This window comes from Vanessa atalanta, chromosome 2 (genome assembly GCF_905147765.1).
Source record: "Vanessa atalanta chromosome 2, ilVanAtal1.2, whole genome shotgun sequence".
Classification (NCBI taxonomy): domain Eukaryota; kingdom Metazoa; phylum Arthropoda; class Insecta; order Lepidoptera; family Nymphalidae; genus Vanessa; species Vanessa atalanta.
Genome location: NC_061872.1, coordinates 4,735,213 through 4,753,990, shown reverse-complemented (window position 1 = coordinate 4,753,990; position 18,778 = coordinate 4,735,213). Strand labels below are relative to the sequence as shown.

The window sequence follows — 18,778 nt, the reverse complement described above, 5'->3', positions numbered from 1 at the left end:
ATATTATTATAACTAGAAAATGTTTTTGTTTTACTGAGGCATGTAATATAAAAACTAGGTATTGCACTCACTACTTATATAGTCAAGTTTTATTGAACTAGTATAAGTATTATTTTTCGTCGTCAAAAAGTTACTAATATGAAATACATAGGGACTTTTTTCATGCGATTACATTTAATCAAATAAAATAACCCTTAAAAATGAAGTTAAGACTAGCTAATAGTGACTAAAGTGATGTTTTTAAAGTTAATAGTGATTTCAGATTTGCGACTGTATGTAAACAACTTAACGATATGATTAAAATCCCTTTGGAACTTGTTAGAATTAGATCACGTATCACTTTGTGGTAGGGCTTTGTGCAAGCCCGTCTGGGTTGGTACCAGTTCTTCATCATATTCTGCCGCCCAGCAGCCATACTTGGTATTGTTGGGTTCTGGTTTGAATGGTGATTGAGCCAGTGTAACTACAGGCACAAGGGACATAACGTCTTATTAGCCAAGGTTGGTGGCGCAATGACGAAGTAAAGGATGGTTAATATTTCTAACAGCGCCAATATCTATTGGCAGTGGTGACCACTTAACATCAGGTGGCTCAATTACCGGGCCACCCAACTATTATATAAAAAATAAAATTGATGTCACTTATTTATATTGACATTATTTCAAAGTGTTATATGTGTATAACTTACTACTACTAGTACTTAAAGTTAACTTAAACTTAAAAGTATTTTAAAAATTGCATTATAATAAGTATCAGTTTTTGTCAATTTAATTCCTTTTTAATTTCGGCGCTTACTAGAAACCTTCGGCTTCGGCCTAAAATTCGGTCAATTATGGCTGAAATTGAAGGTAAGCTAAAAATTTTTTTTATTTAGAAATAATTCATTTATGTTTTTGTTTGTTACGCTGTCATGTCTTAACTAACCAGCGCATCACTATACTAGAGTGCTGGTCAGTGGTACAGAAAACGACATTGGTTATCTAATATCTGCCTCACACGAGGGTAGAGCCGCTAGTGGAAACTAGTTGGAATAAAATAACTCTAATTAATACATGATAGACATCTAGACTCGACTAGACTAGAAAACATCTCTATAAATTATTGTTTAAACTTAAGTATAACATCAACTGTATTTTTTTATCTCGTATAAAATTAAACCGTAATAATAATAATTGCACTCATTAACTAATAACTACTGTTCACACAAAACGGCATGTTTGGAAATACATGACGTAATTATTTCTATAAAATAGATAATGCGCTTTATACGTGCGCGAATGTTATGTTGAATCATGTGTGGTATAGTTTTTATTGTGTTTTACGCAACATGGAAATATAGGCCGTTACAAACACAGGTACTTACTTTTATACATTAACAGAATTTGTTTCGCAATAATATGGGTCATTTGGTCTATATAAGGACTTCCTTGACATTACTAAAAAACTGTCCTACGAAATGGGTACTAAAGGATTAATCATTTTTGCCTTTGCATTCTGTATAATTGGGGTGAGTTGAAATAAATTATTGTTCTATATATAAAATTAAATATTTTTTTTAAATATAATTAGCATATTAGTACGATTGTTTAACTATCTATCTTTTTTTCATTCAAAAGTCCATTTAGGGTGAAATAAATTGACATATATTATATTTATTTATTTAAATGACAAAACATGTAATAGCAACAATCTATGTTGAATGTCTTAGCGGTAGGGCTTTATTCAGGCCCGAATGTGTAGGTATAGCTCACTGATCAATATACTATTGCCACCACAAATAATTAGCTGTTGTGTTCTGGTTAGAAGGTTCAGCCATTGTAAATGCAGGCAAAAGAGACATAACATCTTAGTACCCAAGGTTGGTGGCGCGTTGACGAAGTAAGGAATATAATATATCAAGTCGTACATTTATCAGACTTGAGAACACTTTGTGTACTATTATTGACAGCAACTAATTCAAGTCTAGCACTAGGTACTACTAAAATATATATGTTTAACGATTTCTAATTTTAAATTCGATTTTTAAGGTTTGTCATGCTCAATACTATGGTAGAATGCGAGGTTTGAATTCTATTCACAAAGACGCTTGCGCTTGCACTTGTGAAGATCTCGCCTCACTTATAGCCTTAGCGCGGGCTTTAGAAGACAAGGAACTAACTTCTTGTACACCAACAACACCACCACCACCGCCACCACCACCAACAAATCCGATCCCATGTCTCAGCAACTTTGAAGATCTGATCATGAAATTAGTTAACGCTTTGGTTTACACCGCCACGGAAACAACTAAAAATTCCTGCCACTGTCCACGTGCCTCGTCTGTCCCGACGTCAACTACCTCCAACTCATATTATTCTAATTCAGATGATGGTTTAATCAATATCGACCTTATTAACTCGAAAAATAATAATAATGTATTAGACTTAGATGTCGCTAATCAAAATATAGTGGGCATTGGACTGGGAGGAACAGATTACAACGGAGCTCCTCCAACAGGGCATAAGCCATCTAGTCCAAAACCATCGGGCCATAATCCAAAAGGTATGAATCACTAGTATTTTTTTGATGATATACGTTTTCTGTAAACAGCTTATTTTAAAGTCATTCGGACTTTTCATAGTCATGTTATTTGTTGCGAGGGTTTAAGAACTCCGATACTCGATTTTCTAGTTAGCATAGTTGAATGTGAAGATTTAATTAATTTACTATCCAACAGGTCAACAACCAACGGGCTCTCACCCAACAGGCGTCAAAAATCCACCAACAAGCAATTCTAATTCAAACGAGGGATTAATAAACTTAGACCTTCTTAATCCCAATAAAAATAATAATGTGTTAGACTTGGACATTGGCAAGCAGGATGTCCTTGGTGTGGGCTTAGGTGGAGGCGGCGGTGGAGGTACAGCTCCAAATACTAATAACGGCTACCCAAACAGTGCGCCTAATTCTGGAGAAGGCTTAGTTAATGTAGACCTACTTAATCCAAATAAAAATAATAATGTGTTAGACTTGGACATAGGTAAGCAGGATGTCCTTGGTGTGGGTTTAGGTGGAGGTGGAGGTGCAGCTCCAAATACTAATAACGGCCATACAAAATAATGCATCAAACTTTTGAAATGGAATAGTTATTCTAGATGTACTTAATCCCAACAAAGAAATTATTGTCCAGTATATTATATTCCAATACATTTGGATGTGGGTAAACAAACTTTGTTGGGTGTGGGACTTGGTAATTAAAATAAATATGTGTTACTTGTAACTTGTAACATATTTAACTATGCTTAATCTTCGAACGAAATCATTTTATTTGTCGCAAATATAAAACCTAATGAAAATAAACGTGCTTTTTTTACCCTTTTATATTATATATTGTCTGGAAATTTTAATATTTTTAAATACGAACATTAGTCATTGAAGTTTAACTGTATTACTCTTAAATATTAAAGCAATAAATTAAAACAATAAATATGCTTCTTGACAATCTTCCTTCGTACTTCCGTATTAAAGAATTTCTCAACATAACGTATATTAATAACATTAAAATTATTATTCATTGCTGTTTATGTAGTTTGTTTTTGATGTAATAATCCGTGATAATATACCTATAAATCAATGATGAACATTATTGATCGATATTTTTTTTAAATAAATTTAGTACAATAAATTGAAATACTTTTGTGGTCAACACTACCCCTAGAAATTGGTACCGTAAAAAATATTAATAATTCCTCATATTACCAGTGCGCCACTAACCGTGGGAGCTAAGATGTTATGTCCCTTGTAACAGTACTTACTTTGGGTCACTCGCTCTTTAAAAGGAATCAAAACAACACTAAGTATTGCTATTTGGCGCTAGAACATACGATGAGTGACTATCACTATCACTGTTAGCTATCCAGACGAGCTTGCACAAAGCGCTACCACCAAGTGAATTACTTTAATAGGAAGTTATGATCAAAGTAGTTAAATGCATTACAAAAATCCAAAATCGACTAAATTGGTTTGGATTGGATTTGGATTTGGTTAATTCAGTTTTTCCAACCACAAGTGGAATAAAGATAAATATCGAACATTTGATTTCGAATTTACTCGATATAATTGGCCGAGAGCTTAAATCTGTGATATTAATTATGGATACGCGAAATATTCAAACATTTGACATTCAAAAAGACATTTACGTTTTAAATGTCGAAATTTTACTTCCAATGAAGATTGGAAGTAAAATTAAAGTGAAGCAGAATCGTATTTTAAATAAAGATATATTAATCAAGAAATGTTTATAGTGCACAATGCTCACAGTAGAGCTATTTGAAAAATATATATACATTATTGTAAAAAATTTTTGGGATTAAATTGTCATTTGTTAATAACTGATTGGGTACCAACGATTGGGATTGTTATACTTACAAAAGGAGAGCATTTTTACTATGTTTAGCTATGAATTATAATGTTCTGAATTAATATATTAGTGCTTTAGTATTTAACTTTTTTAAAACAAAAATTTAATGATTCAAATTAAAGGTTGATGAAATATTCAAATATTATGTCTTCAAACAACATTTTTCTCTTTACTTATGGGTGTACTACCATGGTGTCATAAAATCCAGACAAAATGTAATTTTTTAAAAAAGGTAGTGTCAATTTTGACATACATCTGACATTAGAGTACGTTTGAGTTTTGTTGTGTTTAAAATTTTACAACATGACAGTTCACTTGAGTACAAGTCAACGATCTGATTAATATTGTTAGCAATTATTTAAAACCGTTAGTAGTCAAATATTTCGCCTAAATTTTGTTCAAATGAGCAGCTGTTGCTATGACTTCCGAAATTGACGTCTTGCAAACAAATGAATTCTTGCGAAGACGGAAATTGAGACTTCAACAGGTTAGAGGTTTTATATCGTCAACGTTTTTTACAAAACTTGTCTGTTTCGTTGCCACTTTTTGTTTTTATATTAATTTACTTTGTTTTTAGGTTAGGGAACAATCAAAAGATATTGCAAAGAGAATTAGACAACGCGCTAAAGTAGAAAAGTCGCGGCACATAACAGATATTGACTCTAAAAAGGAGAAAGAATATTTTGAATGTCAAGAGAAATTAGTGAAACGTTTAGAATTACTGTACTCAAAGGGCTTGCAGAATGTCGGAGCTAGTCACAAAAAAGCACTAGAAGTTTGTCAACCAGGTAAAGACTTATTTAAGTATAATCTACATCAATGTTATTATGTAAATTATTCTAAACAAAAAGGAGTTTTAACTGTAATCATTATAATAAATATAAAATAATTTTATCTTTTAATTATTGTCTTATAGATTTAATAGAGAAGACAGACCCTTCTAAGTTACGTGGAAAAGAAGCCACTGCAGAAGTCAGAAAAAGAAAACAAGAAAAACTAGATGAACAAAAAAAGCTCTTAGATAGGAAGTTAAAAGCAAGGTTGGTATGAATACTTTGTCATAAAGTAGAAGATTAAAAAACATATACTTTTTTAACTTAAAAATATAAAAAAAGTTTAGCAAACCAAGCATTATATAGTAAAATGAGTAAAAAAATTTTATATACACATAATAACAAAATTTTATAAAAACATAATTGCCATAATTTCAGAGAGGCGGCAAATGAAATAAGTCGAGAGAAATCTTCTAGTGTTGCAAAGAATATAACTAAACAGACGAAGAGAACTGACAATCTACAAAGTAAATCCGCAAGTTGTTTAAATGAGATAAATGACAAAGTATTTGATGGAAATGTAAATTCTAAAAAAGATAATCTAGATGTATCAAAAGCAGATATGGCAACACAATGGGAATCCGAAGAGTTGCCAAATGAATGGGAACCCAATATACCAGCATTATCATTACCCAAAGATGAAACTGTTCTAGACACAATTGTACAAACAGATAAATCGGACAAAAATAAAAGACCCAATTTGTTTGCATTGAGTGATGAGATGCCGTCTAGTCTACGTGGAGGTTTATCTAGCGTGCCCGAAGAAACAGTTCCTTTAAAGACTACTCTGAATCTTGTATCTGATTATTTGCAAAATAGAAATTTGCGATTGAGGGAATTTGAACCATTCAAAAAACCAACTGATGATTTGCAAAGCATTAAACAGACAATCCTACGCACTAGAGCATCGAGAGCAGATGGTAGTGTATTTGATAGTATTTGTCAAGTGTTAGATGGGCAAGTTATTCCAGTCCCTTCCTGGCAAGCTGAAGAAAACATTGGTTATTGTAATCACCACTTTAAACCTAATCCTTATCCTAATAAATACCTTTCAATGTTTCCAAAAAATATGCATGCTTCTTCATTATCAAAACAAAAGCATTTACATACGAAACAAGTGCCTAAACTGTCCTCTAGAAGTAATAACCTTTCTCGTGGAACAGAGACAGGTGAAAATTACTCTAAGAATGATTTTTTTATATAAAAAAAATATCAAATCATAGTCATATATTCACTTAGAGTAGTTTAATAGTAGATTGTTTATTATAATATTTGAAGTATCTAGCAACAGTAGTATGTATATATTCCGTAGAATGCATACTCAAATATATTTTTGAATAGGTTGAATGAGAATGAATACTAATAAAGTAGTAAAAGTTTCAGGTAACAAAGAGAAGTCTTTTAGATCAACTGATCCTGAGATAGCAATAACTAGAAAGAAATCTATATCTGTCTATAATCACAATACAAGAGATATAATGGATGTACCATATGGCAAAGAAGAATTTGTTTCTCATGACATGAAAACTGACGAGGATGCATATGCCCAAGCTCTTCAAGAAACTGCTAGTGCAAGTAATATGGAAAAAGAACAACATAACAAAAGACAACAGGATATGAGGAATAAAGTTGCCACTACTAAACAGAATGTTGACAAAGAATACAGAGATACTTTAGCTTTTTTAAACTCGCTTCCAAAAGACAATGGCTTAAAACCTATAGTATGTATTAATTGTAAAAACAACACTTGCATTCATATTATTCTGATTAAAAGTGTAATTCTTGATTTTTTTTTGTTGCAGAAGACGACATATATGGATGATCAGAGGCAACAATTACAAAAGGACAAGAATCAAAGGAAATTACAGCTAGAGTTCAAAAAAATTGAAAAGGAATGTCAAAAGAATTGCAAGGTAAATAGCAAAATCAAAATAAAATATTCTTTATTCAAGTAGGTAATAATAAAAGCACTTTAGTATAATCATTTTACAGTGTTAAATTAAAGCTACCACCGGTTCGGAAAGTAGATTTTACCAAAAATAAGCAGTGGAAAGTAGATTCTACCAAAAGAACCAGTGAGAAAGTCAGTAGTTACTCTTTTCCACCCTTTTAATTACAGAGTATGTCAGTAAAGTACATTTTTAAATATTCTACCTATAAATCAATAAATACCAAGTCCATGCTTTTTTATCTTTACTATAATCTTGTATTGAAATTAATCAATATGCATTTTTTATCAATGTTTTTTTGACTTGAGCTTTATATTTTTATTAGGCCAAGCTAAAAATAACTGCGGAATATTATTATAAGAACTAATACTGTGCCCCAGGAAGGACGTATTTACTTTGCTAAGTCGGAAACTAAATGTTATTAGTTTACCTTTCCTGTCTAATGATCGCCACTGTTGCTTTTGAAAATATGTTAGGCGAAGGATCGACCCCGACCCGTTGGGCTATTGTCGTTTCCACTCCAACAAATGATAAGCTTGAAAGGTGGGGTAAATAGGAATACTTATACCCAAATTAATTAAGGATTTACTTATCCTTAATTAATTTGGGGCATTGGTATTATTCTTGTGAGTGTAAACTAAGTGATGCTGAGTATTAATATAACTTCTAAGTAAGATATCTGTGAAACCTAAATGAACTCAATCGATCTAGAGCGTATGTAAATATGAGCCTTTATGTAGCTCTAATATAATCGAGTGTCACTCTGAATATTTGCTGATATGTGTAAAATATGCCCTGATGTAAGGTATTCAATGAACCTTTAATGATAAAACAAGTCCATGGTTTGCGAAAAATGTAAATTTAAGAGATACAGTAAAATATAGATTGATAGCAAGTCTTTATTTTAACCTTGCAGGTTTGTTTTACGACATAAATTCAAGTAAAACCTTGTCATTAATATTTCGGTAAATATTATTAATGCTATGTAGTTCACTGAATAGTTTTTATCAGACCCAAATAATGTTATTACATATTATAATTAAGGGGAATGCAATTTATTAGGAACCAATATATTCTATGATAGTTATCGCCCGCGTCTTCGCTCACGTTTTAAGGGTTGCTCAAATGTTAAACATAAAAAGTAGCTTATATCCTTCTTTGGAGATCAAGTATGCTTCATACAAAATTTCATCAATTCCGTTTATGACGTGAAACAGCAACAGATGGATAGATACACAGTGTTACTTTCACAATTTTAATATTAGTATAGATTATTTCTATTAATCTTTTTTAAGCATAACAAGAGAAAGTCAACAGTATTAGAAAGAAGTAGAAGTAAGTCAAAATCGCCAGTGACCACTGATGAAAAACAAAGAAGAGATTTTGAATATTCCTGGATGCCGGTACCTGAGAGTGATGGCAATTTTGCTATTCATACAATCCCAACCACGATGAAGAATAAATCGGGCAATACAGTTAAATTTAGTGAACCTAACAGCTACCACGAGTACAGGTCGAGGCACAAACACACTCCACCAACAAAAGATAACAGCAATGATAAACATGGGAAGAAAATCGTCGAAACTGTTATCGTTCAGCAAAATAGTAATGGATCAGATGATAGTGAAAACTCTGTAGCTTCTGAAACCAGCTCCGTCGATAATTTAAGTCTTGAAAGAGACAAAAATGTATCTCATCTCGATTCAAAACTAAGAGATGCAGATAGAATCATAATATACAAAATTTTGGATTCAAGAAATAAAAGAAGCAAAATTAAAAAGTCTGAAGGTTTAATTAATAATAGAAGAAATTCAAATCCCCCTGAAAGCTGTTCGGAAAAACAGAAATCGGTCAATTTAGAAAAAAATATTCATAACATACATAAAGATGTTTCTTTTGAGCAAGTCAAAGAAGGTGGGTTAAGTTAATTAAAAAAATTAAATGTTTATATAAAATTGTACTGTATCAATGAATCTCAATTTCAATTGTTTTCTAGGTGTCTACAAAGGTGTCAATAGTGAAGGGTGAGTAATATAATTTATTTATTAGTCTATGATACATATGATAATGTATTCTAAACTGAATTTGGGCTACGGCTGCCACTCTCAAAAGAGAAGTGCAAATGTAAGAATTTACCGACAAACAGCCCTAAAACTTACTGGCCCAAACCATGAACACAGAACCTCGACATCTACAGCCTTATGTGCTAGACAATAGGCTGATGGGGCAGCCATAAGTGTAATATAATTTACACACTTTGGCATTTTAATTATATACTTAATGATATAATATTAATAAATATTTAACACAGTATCAAATATTTTCCATCATACCCCAAATAATTCCTTTCTACTCTAGACTTGCACACGACTACTTCTATTGCACAAATAATGTTGATGTGTGGGGGACGTCTGAGCGTAAATGTTGGTGGTAATTTATTTGACTTAAATTTTTCTTTTTTCATATTTTTGTTGTATCAATAAAATTTTAAATACCGTTAGATTATAATTTCTCTCTCAAGATTGCTAACTGTCAAAAGATTGTGAACCGTAACATACTGCTAACAATTTAAGGCATTTTTTATCGGTAGATTATAAACCTTACCGCAACTAACTAAAGTTTTAAAAAATAATTATAAAAACTCTTACCGACCGAAATATTATAAACTATCGAAATTGATGACGTTTTATTTTGAGCTAAATCACCGATCACAATATTTCGGCAGTTCATAATCTCGCGAGATAGATTAAATCACGTGATATATACAGGGTTATTGGTAATTTGACGTATTCCCGTTAGGAAGTGATCCCATCAAAAACATAAATGTAAAAATGAGAGCCAAGTTAAATATTATGATATATACCTTGGTTGTTGACTTCAACGACAAAAGAAGTGAGATCTAAATTTGTGCCAAGTTAAATAGTCCTTTCTGAAATTTATTTATAACTACATAAATATCATTTCTTCTTATAACTTGGGATAATATATTGTTGCCTAAGGTCTGACTTGGCTAGTTCCCATATACGAATTATATTATAGCCTTCGTAAGTTCTAAGCCTTTACAAATGAATTATAAACACAAATTAAGCATGCAAATATTCAATGGTACTTGTCTAGATATAAACTCGCAATATCTGGTTAAGATTCATGTTTTCTAGTGACTGGACCATCGCAGCTCTTAATGTACGTTAATACTAACTAAGCAATACTGAGCTGTCCTCCATTCTATTAGATGTTCTGAATTATAATTTGTTATTCTAAACACTACAAGTTGTGTTTATAAGCATATAAGAACTAGCCAAGTCAGACCTTAGGCAACAATATATTATCCCAAGTTATAAGAAGAAATGATATTTATGTAGTTATAAATAAATTTCAGAAAGGACTATTTAACTTGGCACAAATTTAGATCTCACTTCTTTTGTCGTTGAAGTCAACAACCAAGGTATATATCATAATATTTAACTTGGCTCTCATTTTTACATTTATGTTTTTGATGGGATATCACTACTTTTTGTATATAAATTATTAGTAGGTACTTATTAATAACAAAATTAATACCAAATGGTTTTTGTTAAGCTATTCTATTTTCCTACGTTTACGGGGTAAAATTGTCTTTTTTTTTATACGTTCTTATTTTTCTTGTAGGTACCTCTGAAATGTTCGAGTGAATTGCCCATTCAGTGTCCGGATTTTTTTTACGCGTTTTCTGTTTATACTTAATTTGGCCAAGTAGGGGTGGTAATACGTGCGCAGACGGTTGTACTCTACAATAGAGTTCTCTTGTGTTTTAATTTGACTTGGACCTAAATTGATAAGATGTACTCCATCTAAGGTTTTAACTCTGGAGAGGCCAACGTAAGCCTGCTCTTTACTTAATATAGAGGAGCCTATGTCGAAAAGAGCACCGTCAATGCGAAGGCCTTGTAATTTGTGTATAGTAGTAGAATATGCTAAGCAAATAGATAATTGTTTCCTTTGAACATATATGTACATTACTTAATATCTGTAACATGGTTTTGACTTCTAGTTTGCAAATTAAATTATGTTTAAATTGAATCGTTATTTTACCGACGCTATTGCTGTTGTCGACGTCCCCAATGTACCTTCTCTATTTTTCCATTGGACCCATACACCAGTCCTTTGCTGACATCAGCATGCTTGCTCGATACTGTTCTTCCAAGCAATAAGGATCCCCGTTTGTAGCGCTAGAGTACAAACTTAAATCATTCCAGTTACGATATACATAGTCTACTACAGTCACACGAAACCTATTTTATTGTTGTATACTAGTATACTCAAACAAAAAATATGCAGTCGAATAGACTAGGCAGCTTCCATCGGAAGGCATTGAAATAATTCTTATGAGCGCGGTTGCCACTCGCTCAGACACGTCCGCGTTAAGGTTTAATCGCAACGCTCCTTTCCCGCTGCTCCGGCGTCGCATCGCGCGCCGTGTACCGAAATGCCTATTATTATTATTTTTTTAAGTATAATGATTTTGCACCATTGATGTGCGCTAAATGCCAGTTAATAACGTAATAAATACGAAAGTCGGCTATACTCATAAGTACTAAAACGGAAATATTTGGATTTAAAAAACTTAAGGGTGATATTCAACTTGTTATATATTCACGTGAAGACCTTAAAATCCACATTAAGACGGGCTGTCATAAGTTTTGATTGCTGGTTCTTACATCATTTTTTTTATTACAGTTATTATAGGATTATAGGAACTAAGTATATATTAAATGTTCCTAAGAGACCCAATAAATGAAAAATTATAATAAAATGATAAAAAATTACCAGTTTCAGATTTTTTCCTTTATATTGGCCTAATTATCTAACTGCATGCCAAATTTGAACTTTCTAGGTCACCTGGAAGTAGGATATAGTTTTGATCTATAGGTCAGTCAGTGATAAAAATGACGATTTTTAGACGTTAATATCTAAATAACCATTTGAGATGCGTTTATGAAATTTGGAACACATATGTATCTCGCGAGTCTCAATATATGAGCCAAATTTGACACATTTATGTCAAATAGTTTTTGAGTTATGAGGAGGTCAAAAGTGGCTCCAAATGGTTCGTGTAATATTACACACGGTGCTGCACGCCAGTTCTGCTATACTAGAACTTGGCTGACACGCTACCGCGTGTCTAGATAGGGGTGACTATTGGCGATAATTTTAATCCCCATATACATAATGCAAAAGTGAACCATTTTTGAGTTATCACGTTTTTTAGATTTTTTCAAAATAAGTCAAAATTGCAACTTCTAAAATACATTTAAAAAAAAAGTATCGATTAAAATTTTTTTTTTCTTCTGGTTTATAAAAAAAAGATTAAACATTGGATATTTTTCAATATTTAAACAATAATTATCGGTCCAAATTTAAAAATGCGAGACGGAAAACGATGTTATTTCAATATTTTTTTTTATTTTTTTCCTTCAAATATGCCTGAAAAACAAAAAAAAACGTTTACTTAGCTTTCCGAAAATGTATAAAAACTAGGAATTTATTTCAAAGCTGAAATAAAATGATCAGAAAGGACGCTGGTGGAAATTCGTATTCGAACAAGACCGAATTCGTACTAAAAGTCGCTCTTTAAAATTCCCACAAAATTGATTTAAAATAATAACCAATGTAAAAAAAAACTTACTTATTTGCTTAACTTACTTAGTTAATAGAAATTTAAAATAAAATTTAGATACATAAACAGTTCAGTAGCTAAGTTATTATTTCTAAAAGTCCAAATCCTTAAATCTGGGAGGTATTTTATAGTTTTTTTTTTTTTGTTAAGTTTTGTTTATATAAAATTATTATTTCAGGGATAACATTACTTCAATGTACTTCTCAAAAGAACGTGAAGCTAATGTATGTGGAAATCAAAATAGCCAAAGTGACAAACTCGATCGGTCTCATTGTTGTGGAAAAACAATTTCAAAGACAAATGATAGAGGTATTAGAAAATATTACATTGAGATATATTAAAAAATATATATGTATGTTACATTACTAATTGAGACAGTTAAAGAGAGGTTATTAACAAAATTGACTTAGATCTAAAGGGAATTTAATTTGTCTTGCCAAATTCATAAACTTACTTTTTTGTCTCGAGTTTAGCCTTCAATATCGATGGTTCAAGTTTCAACAATTTATTTCCTAACATCATAACAGTAGTGGTTGCAGTATGCTACTATTATTATTATATTATTATTGACAATTTAATTTGAACACCATTGAAACATAATTATGTAAATAAATTTTACATATTAGTTTTAATAGTATCAATATCAGTCTACAAGATTAAAAAGTATAATTTTCGTGTAACATCTAAGGGAATAGATGAATATATATTTTTTTTATTTACAGAATTTCAAAACGAAGGTGGAGATACCGCGTTGAGGTTAGTTCGTTCGAAAATTATATATAAATTGGAAGTTTGGTGTATTAAAAAATAGAGTTATTTTTTACCCGCGACTTTGCTCGCGTTTTAAGGGTTTGCCGTCAGGTATTATGCTTAAAAAGAAGGCCTTCCTCGGGATTCAAAGTTACTTAATACCAAACTTCATCAAATTCGGTTCAATGGTTTTACCGTGAAAAAGTAGTCAGATTTCTTTTCGCATTTATAATATAACTATAGATGTGTAAATTATATTAAATTGTAAAGAGTGTAATAAATAAAAACTAAGTTATTATATATAAATAATCTAAATCAAGTAATCTATAAATATTTATTATTCTTAAGTGTACTTTAAATAATTATTTTATATCATGTGACTCTTTCAGAACAACAAAGACAAATGTCGATTGCTATTGCGGGAAGAAGAGCAAAGAGAACAGTTTGTTAATACCGTCGTCTGCAGCTACGTCATCAGCCTCTTTTAAGACTGCACCTAATGATAAAGCTAATAATGTTAATCAGGACAGTGGATTAATTAAACTAATAGATGATGGGGGAAATGAAGCTGGTAAATTTTACATTGGTGCTTCTGGCTTTATAAAAGATGATAACTATGAAGTCGTTATCCAATTGAGAAAGAAAGACGGCGAAAAGGTAAACAATCAGGAAAATAAAAATGTTGCTCTCCCTGATACTTTGTCTGAAGTATTTAATGCATTATCAACACTTGAAAAAAAACAAGTTACAGAAGATGGGGGTAATTTAGATCAGTTATCAAATAACAACGAAGAAAGTACAGGATCTGCATTATCTTCTAATGTGAAGAAAAATACTGAATCAAAAAATGTAGTTGAAGCTACGATACAAAATGTCGATAATCAGTCATTAAGCAAAGAAGAAAGTACAACAGCAGCTACAGAAACAGTAACTAAATCACAAATTAGTAACACGTGTGAAAAAGCAGTACACACTTCTTTCGAAGATACTTATGCTATTCCAATCCATGTACCTAAAACTGATCCTATATCAAGGCCAGCCACCTCTACATATACACAAACTTCATTTAACTCATCCATACAACGACCAGTGTTTATGCACATGAGTTCATCTACGTCTACCGCCTATATGAGTCCGCCTGAATTAGTATTACCAAAATTTTTAAAACAAGATTACACTATGACCCATGAAGATATGTTTGAATCTGAAAATACCGTTAATCAATCCGATCCACAGTATGAAATAATAGGCGAAGATTGTAATGTATATGAAGAATGTAGGTGCAAACGTTGTGTTAGTGTTGAAAAAAATACAGCATGCGTTTTAAATTTAAAGAAAAAAAATACAAATAATACTCCACCTAATACTGCACGAAGTAACGACGGTACTAAGTTAGCAAGTGCGTTGAAAAAAACAAAAAAAAGAAATTGTAAATGCCATAAATGTAAATGCAACAGTGAATTGAAGTTATGTAAGTCTCATAGAAAAAGAACAAAAAGTGAAAATACTAACTCAACAATGGAAAATTTTAATACAAATAAAAAGGTAGAATCGACTAGGTCTCAAAAGCCAACTGTCAATATTAAAGAAAAGGAAGAGAATAAAATAAATCCTGTAGTTAAAACATATGTCAAAAAACTATTAGCTCTAAATAGAGAGGGTTTAAAAGCAGTTGAAATAATGAATCAAGATTGCAGTGTCGCGTCAACACCAGGTAGTTCAATTATAAATGAACCGAGCAACAAGGATAAAAAACACGGCTCCACAGAAACTTTAGACAATAAAATATCACTTGAACAGATAAAAAATGTTCTTAAGCAGCAGATTCTTAAAGAAAATCTCGATCAGTGTAAAAAATGTATTAAATCTACTAATGTGAAAAGTACTGAAAGTCAAACGGAAAAAAATCCTAAGCAATCAAAAATTGTAAAGAAAAAATCAGTACATAAAGTAAAATCATTAAATATATCGCGGCAGCTACTAAACAAAAAGAAAACTGAGTTTCGGCGTCCCATAAACGATTCAAAAATTATTACGTCGACGTCTTCATCTACAAGGGAAGAATTAAAAGTAGTATGTGTAGATACTAAAAAGTCTAAACCACGATGTAAAAGTTCTCCTACACCCAGATCATTTAGGAACTCAGATTATAAAAATAGTACCAGTTCTGATATGGGTGACCCACATGATAAGAAAACTTTTAATCAGTTCAAATCAGTTGCCAAAAATTGGACTGCACAAATAAATAAAAATAATCATATAAACAACTATGACTCGAAAAATACAAATTCTAACCAACAACAAAACAAAACAAGTAGACAATTAAACTTAAGAACACAGCAACTAAAACCATCATATATTTCATCAGACTCCGAAAATCCTAGTGTTGTATTAAAACACCTAACAGAACCACAATCCCTGATAAATTTATCAACACAAACAAACAGAAGTATTGATGTTGAAACAAATTTTATGAAAGTTGCAGAGAATAAACTACAGAATATGGAAAAAATTGCAGATTTAACTGAAAAATGTACTAAACGATTATCAAACCTAGCAAAAGTTTTAGAAGAAGTAAGAAGAAATAAATCATTAGTTTATAGTCAAATATCCACGTCCGATTCAGCATCAGAATCTGAACAAAAATCCGACAAAAATGAACACGCAGAAACACCTATTCCTTATAAACATGTTATAAATCAAAATAAAGAGACTGAATCGTCTTTTTCGTCGCTAACAATTCCATTAAATTTAGATGAAAAAAAGTTATGTACAAAAGAATCTGCAGAATACACACCCTTCTTAAATGACATTCCTAAACCAGTAAGTTTTATTATCCCTTCAAATGAATATATTCATTCAAATGATAAAATAATTCACGCAAAAAATACAACTACAGAAGGCGAGGGCGTAAAAATTAGAGGTAGACCGCCCCCAGCATTATCGCGTATTAATCTTAAAAATGGTCAAGAAATATGCATTACTCCTCACGAGCTATCCACTGTCATCGAAGTAGATTCTCCTATGAGTTTTAAACTTAAAAACCAATCTTCTCGACCTGACACAAAATTTGAGGAGCCTGACAAATCAAATCAAATATCTGATGAGACTGACAATCAAAATAAAATCAATGTGACTAATACTTCCGCTAATATAAAAGAAGCGCGGATTGATCCAGACTTGTTACAAAGCAATTTAACTGCGTCTAAGAATCAGGCTAAAGTTTCTACAGACTCTTCCGACGATTCTAAAATACAAACAATGGATATAAATCGTTTTAATGATATTATGTTAAAACCTTTTATTAGTCTCCAAGAATATGCCAAGCAATGTAATATTGGACTAGAAGAGGGGTCAAATATTGAAGATGTTATAAACAATGATCCTGTTAATGAAGAGTTAAGTTCCCTTCATTCTGATGGTAGTTTACCCGACGTAATAGCCGAATTGTTGAAAAGAAATATTATTAGTGAACCGTTTAAGTTCGACACTGGTTCCAACGGTAATTCTACGACTTTGTCATCTGAATCAACATTATCTATATTGGCATTGTCTAAAACGAGGAAGGATAAGAAGAAAACCGGGATGTTAATAAAAAATAAGGAAAATATAGCAGATACATCCGAAACATTAAGTATATCATCTAATCCTGATTTAGAGAATGCATTTCAGAAGCTGGGAATGGGCTGGGCTTCCTCTACTTTAAAAAAGACAAAGGAGCGATTAGCTTTGTCTTCTTCGTCCAATACTTCTAGTTCAAGTATGGCCCAATTTAAAATAAAAAGCTTTAGCCAAGTTATGCCTACTTTAACAACTGACTCCACCTCGTCTTTGCTGGATATCTCAAAAGATCATGAAAGAAAAAAGATTCAGTCGCCAGGGAGAAACGTAAAAGATAACTATAAAAATGCCATACAACAAACTTCGTTAACAAATTCGATGACCGTAAAAGAATTTCTAACAAATGAATTAGCTAAAAAAATAACTTTTAGCAACAAGTTCACTAGAAAAGAAGCAGATGAAGAATTTGTTTCATTGTATGAGACCAATATGCCTGAAGATATGAAGCGAACTAATATTGAAATACAAGAAGATGACGCTCAATCGACTGTTGTTAGTAATGCAAGAGCACGTACTTCAACTCCAGTACAGATATTTAAATCTACGACATACAATTCTACTTCGAGTACCAGTACTTCTAATGGATTATTCAGTAATGCTGATGACTTGTCATCTGTTAAGGTGACCTCGACCTCCATGCGTAATCATTCCACATCCGACAAGGATGATTTAACTATTCCTAATTACAGTTTAAAAACGAGGAAAGAATTATCAGATTTTAGTAAAAGTGACTGATTGTGATATTGCAGTTATTTATTTTTTTGTGCAACTATGAATTTTTATATAAATCTTTTAATGGCATGTTACTTAAAATTGTTGTGATTTTTTTAATGTATTAATAATAAAATATATACTATATTTACTAATTTTTTTTCTGATAAATAATATTAAAAAGAGAATAAACGCTTATACGCTATAATTTACGCTTTACCAATATAAACACGTTTAAACTATGAATACGAAGCTATTAAGTCAATTAAAGATCTACATATGTCCCTGCATTTTTGCGTTACGACACTTAAAATTAAAAGCGATATTATATTATTTGCACATGTCGGCTTATGAAGCTGATGAATAAAACAAAGAGAATTAATGAGGCTACTATACAAGGCCCTCCATCATCACGGGATGTAGTTGTGAAAAATAAAAATAAGCTCTACTAAGTCATTTGCGCTTCTACCGATTGCTTATCTAACATAGATTATATAGAAAGAAAGAAATGTTTATTTAGGACACGGCACAACTTACACACCTTATACACCTAATTTAACCTAGCAAAGGCTACTTTACTAACTGACCACTTTTCTGTAGTCAACAAACAATGGCATTAATCGATTCAGGTCTGCACTGCAAAAAAAAACTTGAAAAAACATTAGTACTTAAGTCGCGCCCCTGCGATTTTGCTAATTATATAGAAAATTCGCTCGCCAGCCATCACGTTAGTCGCTTTAAAATCTTACTCTTAAAATGAACTTAATCATTTACGACTATTTAATTGAGTGAGTTTTTATTTTAATGTTTTTAACCGTGGCGCTTTATACATTTGTCAGATGTCAATGAAAACCTAATT

At 31.6% G+C, this 18,778-nt stretch overlaps 2 protein-coding genes across 4 annotated transcripts; both read left to right on the top strand.

The window, feature by feature from the left end:
- The first annotated feature begins 1,352 nt into the window (after window positions 1–1,352).
- Window positions 1,353–3,324, top strand: LOC125072819 (putative uncharacterized protein DDB_G0286901). Its single transcript, XM_047683523.1, has 3 exons — window positions 1,353–1,507; window positions 2,028–2,541; window positions 2,717–3,324. Exons 1-3 carry the CDS (start codon window positions 1,457–1,459, stop codon window positions 3,097–3,099), a joined length of 948 nt encoding a protein of 315 aa, XP_047539479.1. The 5' UTR covers window positions 1,353–1,456; the 3' UTR covers window positions 3,100–3,324.
- A 1,385-nt stretch (window positions 3,325–4,709) lies between these two features.
- LOC125073658 (serine-rich adhesin for platelets-like) lies at window positions 4,710–18,066 on the top strand. Of its 3 annotated transcripts, XM_047684584.1 has the most exons (11): window positions 4,710–4,886; window positions 4,977–5,187; window positions 5,316–5,439; window positions 5,611–6,152; window positions 6,610–6,953; window positions 7,035–7,145; window positions 8,477–9,095; window positions 9,178–9,205; window positions 13,016–13,146; window positions 13,560–13,593; window positions 13,977–18,066. In XM_047684584.1, the coding sequence occupies exons 1-11, from the start codon at window positions 4,818–4,820 to the stop codon at window positions 17,941–17,943; spliced, it is 6,180 nt and encodes a 2,059-aa protein (XP_047540540.1). In that variant the 5' UTR covers window positions 4,710–4,817; the 3' UTR covers window positions 17,944–18,066. The 3 variants fall into 3 exon arrangements, with proteins under 3 accessions (XP_047540540.1, XP_047540557.1, XP_047540549.1); XM_047684601.1 differs by lacking the exons at window positions 4,710–4,886; window positions 4,977–5,187; window positions 5,316–5,439; window positions 5,611–6,152 and adding an exon at window positions 6,175–6,401 and having other exon boundaries at window positions 6,616–6,953; XM_047684593.1 differs by lacking the exons at window positions 4,710–4,886; window positions 4,977–5,187; window positions 5,316–5,439; window positions 5,611–6,152 and adding an exon at window positions 6,175–6,401.
- Window positions 18,067–18,778: the final 712 nt, after the last annotated feature.

Excerpts from the sequence above, each read along its gene's own strand:
- LOC125072819 (XM_047683523.1), top strand. The coding sequence starts at position 1,457 with ATGGGTACTAAAGGATTAATCATTTTTGCCTTTGCATTCTGTATAATT. Across the intron at positions 1,508-2,027 it reads TTGCATTCTGTATAATTGGG|GTTTGTCATGCTCAATACTA; the intron begins GTGAGTTGAAAT and ends TCGATTTTTAAG. Across the intron at positions 2,542-2,716 it reads ATCGGGCCATAATCCAAAAG|GTCAACAACCAACGGGCTCT; the intron begins GTATGAATCACT and ends ACTATCCAACAG.
- LOC125073658 (XM_047684584.1), top strand. The coding sequence starts at position 4,818 with ATGACTTCCGAAATTGACGTCTTGCAAACAAATGAATTCTTGCGAAGA. Across the intron at positions 13,147-13,559 it reads TTCAAAGACAAATGATAGAG|AATTTCAAAACGAAGGTGGA; the intron begins GTATTAGAAAAT and ends TTTTATTTACAG. Across the intron at positions 13,594-13,976 it reads GGTGGAGATACCGCGTTGAG|AACAACAAAGACAAATGTCG; the intron begins GTTAGTTCGTTC and ends TGACTCTTTCAG.